Genomic DNA, 9270 nt, shown 5'->3' on the forward strand with positions numbered 1-9270 from the left:
AGCTGCAAGTGCAAACCACTCGGCGGAGAGACAGACAGGAAGTATTGGATTACTTTTGACTAATTACTTTCTAAATCCCATATCAACCTCAACCAGTTGAAAAAAATAGAAGGATACGCACAAAACTGCACTTTTAATTCTTTCAAATAAACAACATACAATTGCATAAATTATTCTTGAACTGGCCAAGTGTGTGAAGGCAGAAGGTTACATTAAAAACATACGTTAACCTTAGATGTTAAATTTTGATTTTAAATCCACTATTGTTTTATACAACATTGTTCCATACAACATTGTTTCATGCAATTACAAGTAATATCTTACTTTTTAAAAGGAAAATAATTAGATTACTCTGTAATGAATTACTAACACTGGTCATAATTTACACGCTCAAGCCTATGATATGCTACAGTGTGCTCCGTTTTCCAGTACTTTTATTTTATCTTGTAGGCCAGCAATAATTTCATCTTTGTCCTTCACGATTCTCCTTGTATTGTTGAGCTCATCAGCCATTTGTAACATGTAGTGGTTGTAGTAGCTGTTTTGATTGTGCGCCATCATGACTTCAATCTTCATCATGAGCTGATCAACTTGTGTACGGTCTGACTTCTTTCTGTTGTTAAATGCTTGGTACCTGCCCTCACATGCTTTAATCACTTCAGTTAGCTCTGGAGTCTCGTGAATATAGTCTTTAATTGTTCTATCTTCAAGATCATCTGCCCTGGTGAACAAGATTATCATGTGACTGTCAGGTGTGGACGGAGAGGCAGACACAAGGTTAGTGGAAGTACTTTTCTTAATTTATTTCCTTTCCACAAACTTAACTCAAACTCAAAGGATTTCAAACAAAACATAAACGACGATCTAAGAGATCGGTAAACATAGACTGTGAGTCCAACACCCAGGCTTTTCCTCTTCCTAGAGACAGGTCGGTATGAAGGCGTACGGCACAGGAGGTCCTGGAATACCATGAGGTGAGTAGAAGGTAAGTAGCTTGCGACCTCGAGACCAGCCAACGAGGGAATGTGGTGAGTGACTGATATAGTGGCTGGTAATTGATGACAGGTGGTAATTAGTATTCTGGTGATTGTGAGCGGGTGCAGGTGGTTGGTGTGGAAGAAGTTGTGGGTGGATCCGTGACAGTGACTGAGCACAACGTTGCCAAAGTGTTCTTGGATCAGTCTAATGATGGATCTCCCCTCTGCAGTGAAGCGGCCGATGGAAAGGACGAGAAGGAAGACGTGAGGACCTGGAGCTGCAAGAGTGATGCATTTTGTGATCTCCTGCATCACTTCATCATTAGACAGGTTTGTGTCGTATAGACCAGGAGTGTCCACAACAAGCACCTCTCTGTTATTTATCATCTGTTTTCCAGATTTGCACTGTTTATTGCTCGATGCAGCTCTTGCTTCAGAACTGAACACCTTCTCACCGAGAATAGTGTTTCCTGTGGCGCTCTTGCCGACTCCTCTTTTACCCACCAGAACAATACGAACGCTGTTTTGACCTGATGACAATTATAACAACATGTAACACTCAGCATGAAACACTTTGATGATATAACTGACAAAGACGTAACATTTAGAATTTTGGTATGACTGACAAAGAGACAATATTGTTATAACTGATGAAAATGTAACATTCAGAACTTACTCATTGTGGTGCTGTAGCGCTGCTGCTGATGATTTCTTCTTCAAACTCTCCAAGCAGTCGGAAGAAACTACGCCAAACTCTGGAGATGAATTGAGGTCCTCGGTCGGAGACGATATCCTCGGGTAAGCCAAAGTTGCGGAATACATGTTGGAATAGAGTTTCGGCTGTTTCAAGAGCAGTGGGTAAGCCTCGTAAAGGGATTAGCTTGCAGGCTTTTGAAAACCGATCCACGACAACGAGTATGGTGGTGGATCCGTTGGATGGTGGTAGGTCAGTGGCAAAGTCAATCCCGATATGAGACCAAGGTCGGCGTGGGATAGGTAAGGGAACGAGTTTTCCTTCGGGTAAGTGACGGGGGGTAGAGACAACGGCACAGACGGCACAGCCCTTGACGTAACGGACCACGTCCTGGTTCATGTTTGGCCACCAGTACTTGTGTCGGAGTAGTGAGAGTGTGCGTTACGGCCCGGTGGCGGATCCCGGAGATGTGAAGTGAGTCTAGAAGAGGGAGACGGAGGGTAGACGGGACGTAGAGTTTCCCGGCGGGGATTCCTGGCGGAGCAGGCTCAGATTGGTTGGCGGTTCGGATCTGATCATCCACTTTCCAGATGATGGGGCAAGCGAAGATTTTGGGTGGCAGGATGGGCTCTGGATTTTCGGGTGATGGATCGGGTTGGTAAAGACGGGATAGAGCGTCGGCTTTGAGGTTCTTGTGTCCTGGACGATAGGTTATCGTGAATTTGAACCGAGTGAAGAAAAGGGCCCAGCGGGCTTGACGGGGGTTAAGGCGTTTGGCCTCGCGAAGGTACTGAAGGTTCTTGTGGTCAGTAACCACCTCAAATGGATGTTGTGATCCCTCGAGCCAGTGCCGCCATTCCTCAAGTGCTAGTTTAATTGCCAGCAACTCGCGGTTCCCGATGTCATAGTTTTGTTCAGCAGGTGACATCTTCTTTGAGAAGTAGGCACATGGGTGAAGCACTGGAGGTTCACCCTTTCGCTGGGATAACACGGCACCAACTCCCACTGTTGACGCATCTACTTCCACCACGAAGCTACGGTTGGGATCCGGATGGGTGAGTGTTGGAGCGGTACAGAAGGAGGTCCTTAACTTTTGGAAGGCTTGTTCTGCTTGGGGTGTCCAGGTAAGGGATTTTGGTTTTCCTTGGAGGAGAGAGGTTAGAGGGCCGACTGATGACTATAGTTGGCTATGAAACGCCGATAAAAGTTAGCGAACCCGAGGAATCGTTGGAGCTCCTTGATGGAGGACGGTTGTGGCCAATTCCTTACGGCCTCCACCTTGGTAGGGTCCATCTGTACACCATTTGCATCGATGACATAACCCAAGAAGTGGATCTGGGTTCGATGGAATTCGCACTTTTCAAGTTTGAGGTATAATTGGTACTGGCGGAGACGTTGGAGGACTTGGGCGACGTGGTTTTGGTGTTCCTCGAGGGTGGTTGAGTAAATCAGGATATCGTCAATGTAAATGAGCGTGAATCGATTCAGCATGTCCCGGAAGATTTCATTCATAAAGTTTTGGAATATGGAGGGTGAGTTTGAAAGGCCATACGGCATAACCTGATATTCATAGTGCCCGGTGGGTGTAATAAAGGCCGTCTTCCACTCATCGCCTTTCCGTATGCGGATTAAGTTATAGGCACTGCGAAGATCGAGTTTGGTGAAAAGTCGGGCCCCACGAAGTTCTTCCAGGGCAGCCGGGACCAGAGGTAGGGGATAGGCAAACTTGATCGTTTGTGCATTTAGTGCCCTGTAATCGATGCATGGACGGAGGCCTCCGTCCTTCTTTGCGACAAAGAAGAAACTGGATGCTGCGGGTGATGTGGAGGGCCGGATGAATCCTTGCTGTAGTGCCTCTCTCACGTATTCCTCCATAGCGGCGCGTTCAGGGATGGAGAGCGGGTAAACATGACCTTTGGGCAGTTTGGCTCCAGGTAACAGGTCTATGGTGCAGTCCCAGGGTCGATGTGGAGGAAGACGAGTGGCGGCCGTTTTGCTGAACACGTCTTGGTATGGAAGGTAGGCCTGAGGAATTTTGACTGAGGTAAGCGTGGTAGGGCTCTCAACGGTGGTGGAATTAAGTGGGAGAGATGGTGGGGCTTGGTGAGGCACCGGCAGTTTGGTGAGGCACTTCTTGAGGCAGGACGAACTCCAGCGTAGGATTTCTCCCGACCTCCAATGTACGTCTGGATGATGTTTAGCGAGCCAAGGACGACCCAGGACGACATCCACGACTGCCTCCTCTAAGACGAGGAAGGAGATCTGCTCCTCATGAAAGTGTCCCACCGGGCGTCACTTCTGGAGTGTGGTGGCGTACCAGTCCCTTACTCAGTGGTTTGCCCTGAATGGTGGAGATTCGATAAGAGGTGGTACTTCGAATTCGAGGTAGTTGAAGGTGAGTGAGGCTGGTAGAAGAGATGAAGTTTCCTGCGGCTCCGGAATCAATGAGGATTTCCACTGGAAAGGATTGGTTAAGGTAAAGAATTAAAGCGTGATTATGCGGAATCTGGGAAACGTCAGGGTGGAGATGGACCGTACTCACCGAGGAATTCGTAGGGCGAACGGGACAGGAAACGACGGTGTGACTTCCCGAACCACAGTACATGCACAGGTTTTGGTCCTGGCGGCGAGCCCGTTCCTCCGGGGACAGGTGATACCGATCCACTTGCATGGGCTCTGGGACAGACGGAACGGATCCTGATAAGGTGGGTACTGGGGACGTCTCTACATGACACGCATTCAGCTGTTGGGAGATGTGTAGGGATTTCTGTAGGAAGCCTTCCAAACCTACGGAGTCCTCGATTACCGACATCTGCTGTTTTATAGAGGGTTCGAGACCTCGTCGATAGGCGGCGAGGAGCGCTGTCTCATTCCACCCACTGCTAGCGGCCAGAGTACGAAAGCGCACAGTGTAGTCATGGATGGACATGTTGGCTTGTCGTAACTGGAAGAGTTCTTCATGCACCGAGAGGAAGGAGGCGGGATGGCTGAACACCTCGCGGAAATGGTCGGTGAATGCATCCAGGGATCGCACGATGGGGCTGTGTGAGTTCCAGATCGCCTCAGCCCATTGCAGGGCTCTTCCAGACAGCAGGGACATGATGAAAGCTATCTTTGTTCGATCATTCAGGAATTGGTGAGTTTGAAGCTCAAAATATAGTGAGCACTGAAGCAGAAAGCCACCACAGGTGGCAGCGTCGCCGGAGTAGAGAGTGGGTTTGGCCATAGGGCATCCGGAAGGAAGTGGAGGGCTCGGAGGTGGTGGTAGGGCTTCGCGGAAGGCACGCACTAGTTCGGAGAATGGGTCTGGCGTCGGGAGAGCTTGGTCTTCCATTTCCCGACTTTCTTTGCTGGGCTGGTCTTCTGTCAGGTGTGGACGGAGAGGCAGACACAAGGTTAGTGGAAGTACTTTTCTTAATTTATTTCCTTTCCACAAACTTAACTCAAACTCAAAGGATTTCAAACAAAACATAAACGACGATCTAAGAGATCGGTAAACATAGACTGTGAGTCCAACACCCAGGCTTTTCCTCTTCCTAGAGACAGGTCGGTATGAAGGCGTACGGCACAGGAGGTCCTGGAATACCATGAGGTGAGTAGAAGGTAAGTAGCTTGCGACCTCGAGACCAGCCAACGAGGGAATGTGGTGAGTGACTGATATAGTGGCTGGTAATTGATGACAGGTGGTAATTAGTATTCTGGTGATTGTGAGCGGGTGCAGGTGGTTGGTGTGGAAGAAGTTGTGGGTGGATCCGTGACAGTGACTGAGCACAACGTTGCCAAAGTGTTCTTGGATCAGTCTAATGATGGATCTCCCCTCTGCAGTGAAGCGGCCGATGGAAAGGACGAGAAGGAAGACGTGAGGACCTGGAGCTGCAAGAGTGATGCATTTTGTGATCTCCTGCATCACTTCATCATTAGACAGGTTTGTGTCGTATAGACCAGGAGTGTCCACAACAAGCACCTCTCTGTTATTTATCATCTGTTTTCCAGATTTGCACTGTTTATTGCTCGATGCAGCTCTTGCTTCAGAACTGAACACCTTCTCACTGAGAATAGTGTTTCCTGTGGCGCTCTTGCCGACTCCTCTTTTACCCACCAGAACAATACGAACGCTGTTTTGACCTGATGACAATTATAACAACATGTAACACTCAGCATGAAACACTTTGATGATATAACTGACAAAGACGTAACATTTAGAATTTTGGTATGACTGACAAAGAGACAATATTGTTATAACTGATGAAAATGTAACATTCAGAACTTACTCATTGTGGTGCTGTAGCGCTGCTGCTGATGATTTCTTCTTCAAACTCTTCAGAATATCAGAGGGCTTTATTGTGTAGATTTACTGTGTAGACATCAGTATATAAACTCTACAGAGCTCCTCCTGTTTTACATAATTAATTAGCAATATGCTCAGCCTCTGTTTCCTGATTGGCTGGAGAGTGTGTGCTATTAACCATTATTGCTCTGTAGAAGTACCCTTCATACTTGTGAGCCAGGAGTAAAAGCATCATTATTTTCATTATTGATGGACAACTTGTCAATGCTCGTGAAAAGACAACAGCAATCCGGCGCCGAGAAAAGAAAAATAAGAGGAAGAAAAAAAAGAATAAGATGAAAACGAAGCCCGTGCATCACTTTCAGGTATAGGCTACATTCATAAGCCTGAGAAACATTTTTGTCTGTTGACGTAATAGCTCATTTCACCATCTAATATTCTCTCTGAGTTTCCATGTTCCTGACGAAAATTAGCCTTGGTTTTAACATGAATAAAACCAAAAATCATGGTTCTTGTAGCCACGGAAACCGCAAATTAACCATGGTTTTGTTACTTCAAATAATAATTTACTAATAATCTAATATAAATCTAATTTAATAATAATCTATATAAAAACAATGAGGCAATGATGATTGGTTAATTAATAATTATGGTTTCAATGAATAACACTGTTAAAATACATAATGTAATACAAAATAAATGTATGTACATTACATGTTATTACAAATGTCTGCAAAGTGAGCCAAAGGCCTGGTAATTGCTGCTGTTACACTTACAATCAAATTCTTGTTTAATAGGCTATTTATCAAACATTTAATTCAAATATCCACTTAATCTTTAATTTTTGGCCACCGTTTGCTATAGATGACACACAGCCTCTATAATTTCTTCAACAAAAAAAACATGTGGACATCACAACCCTTAAAAAATTAACCATGGTTTTATCATAGTAAAACTGCTCAATTTTTTTTTGCGTGATTTCTGAAAGCTTGACACTATAAAATCAATCAGACAACTGTATTAATAAAATCATAGCCAGGTAACTGTCTAGAGCTACAATTATAATTTGTAAATAATACTATTTATTTACTTTCATATTTTATTAAAGTTCTATTTTGATGCCTATAGTAGTTTTTTTTAAAGTTTTTTTTATACTTCCATAATATTTGAGAGAGGGGCCACAACAATACAATCCTGCTTACGGCACCCATTTGGCCAGCAGCGGCCCTGATTGTGATTTAATTATCACTATTATTAGTCATAAAGCATCACAAACTATTAAATCTGACTGGCTTTGACAGAGAGTGCATTTCTTCATCTCCTGGGAAATTGAAGGCAATACAGTATTAAAAAAAATCTGATTTTAACTATTGCCTAGAAAAGGTTATGCCTTTTTATTAATTATGAGTTCTATAAATTCAATTGATAAGACATCCTTCTTGATTCTTAAAATTGAATGAAACCATAAAATTAAAAAATAAATACAAATATAATAATAATAATAACAGATTTCATATGGCCCCAAAAATCTATTTTTTGTTAAGCTTTTTAATAAATCAATGATAATTTGTATATGTTGTAGAATTTCAATCAATTAGACATTGAGCAAGCATGAGAAAATTTCTCCATTCTGAGTGGTTCCTGGCCCCAAAAATTTGGAGAACTGCTGGCATAGACAATACAATTCTATAAAACAATAAGTGGAAGGCTAACATAGCAGCTAACAAGCCTTTGATCATAAATTTGATTTAGAGATGGCAGTGAGCTAGCACCCTCTGGAGGACAGACCACCAGAATAAAACAACAACAATAAATAAATAAACCCCAGCTCTTGCTACATGCACCGATATCTATTGTATAAGGAAGGACACTGAAGATGTTTTGACCCTTGAATTGAGTGCTAATTCATTCATATATTTACATTACACGTCTGTCTTATAGTGCTTGAATACACTTGTTTGGTGTAACTGCATGTTTTGACAAGTATTTCTGACAAGATTTCAGCAATATTTAACTCTTAGTTAAACTTTTCAGTTGTTTGATTGTTTGTTTGTTTGTTTTGAAGTCAGTACAATACAATACAATACAACGTTTATTTATATAGCACATTTAAAACAACCGAAGTCGACCAAAGTGCTTCACAGATTATGCAAACAAAAACAAGTCGACAAGCTTATAAGCAATAAAACAAGACTATAACACAAAAAAATGTAAAATGGATGAGATTCACTAAAATAAAGTCATTCCACAGCAAGTCAAAAAATATTAAGTGCCAAGGAAAAGAAATAAGTTTTAAGAGTAGACTTAAAAACAGATAATGTTGAGGCAGTTCTGATATGAATTGGGAGACTATTCCACAGCTTGGGGCCAACAACAGAAAAGGCACGATCACCTCTGTTTTTGAGACGTGCCCTAGGGACTTGCAATAAACCAGAATCAGCAGATCTGAGTACTCTTGACTGAGTATAAGGTTGTAACAGATCAGATAGGTACTGTGGAGCCAGATTATGGAGAGATTTATAGACAAACAATAGGATTTTAAAATCAATTCTGTATTTGACTGGCAGCCAATGCAATGAAATCAGGGCAGGCATAATAGACTCATACTTGCGCTTCCCATAAAGAACCCGAGCTGCAGCATTCTGAACCAACTGCAGACGGGAAACACATGACTGAGAAACACCAATGACAGTGAGTTGCAGTAATCCATTCGAGATGTTACAAAAGCATGCATAACCATTTCAAACTTCTTTAGAGACAAAATTGGCTTCACCTTCGTCAGAAGACGAAGATGATAAAAACAGGATATGATTTCCTCTTTTCGTGATCATTTGGAATGAGGATAAAAAGACAAAAACAAAACAAAACATGCAAATAAGTTCAAACATCCATTCAATATCTATTATTTCCTGAATATTACTGATGAACTGATCAAAAAGTAGGCTACTGTTCACATGCGTTTTACACATAGTATAGTAATATAGTAATAATTTAGTACTTTCTCCTGTTTTATTGTTGGTTTCCTCTTTTCCTGATCATGTGGAATGAGGATAAAAAGACAAAAAAAAAAAATAAGTTCAAATATCAATTCAATATCTACTATTTCCTGAATATTATGAAATTCAAGAGGACCACCCCCTGATGACATCATAATATGCAAATTAGATGAGTATATTTACACCCCACATAAACTATAGGTCATGCCCAACATTTTTCTAATTTACAGTAGATCTCTATCTTTAAACCCTTTCAAGCTACAAGCTTTTGAAATCTTGATGTCAAAATCCAGCATTTTTTCAAAAAAACCCTGG

At 42.6% G+C, this 9270-nt stretch overlaps 1 protein-coding gene across 1 annotated transcript; it reads right to left on the bottom strand.

Moving 5' to 3' along the window:
- Nucleotides 1-206: 206 nt before the first annotated feature.
- Nucleotides 207-2106, bottom strand: LOC131544054 (uncharacterized). Its single transcript, XM_058781994.1, has 2 exons — nucleotides 1654-2106; nucleotides 207-1507 (listed from the first exon to the last, which is right to left on the bottom strand). The coding sequence occupies exons 1-2, from the start codon at nucleotides 1655-1657 to the stop codon at nucleotides 738-740; spliced, it is 774 nt and encodes a 257-aa protein (XP_058637977.1). The 5' UTR covers nucleotides 1658-2106; the 3' UTR covers nucleotides 207-737.
- Between the last annotated feature and the right edge of the window lie 7164 nt (nucleotides 2107-9270).

The sequence above is a fragment of the Onychostoma macrolepis genome, chromosome 07 (genome assembly GCF_012432095.1).
Source record: "Onychostoma macrolepis isolate SWU-2019 chromosome 07, ASM1243209v1, whole genome shotgun sequence".
NCBI classification, from domain to species: domain Eukaryota; kingdom Metazoa; phylum Chordata; class Actinopteri; order Cypriniformes; family Cyprinidae; genus Onychostoma; species Onychostoma macrolepis.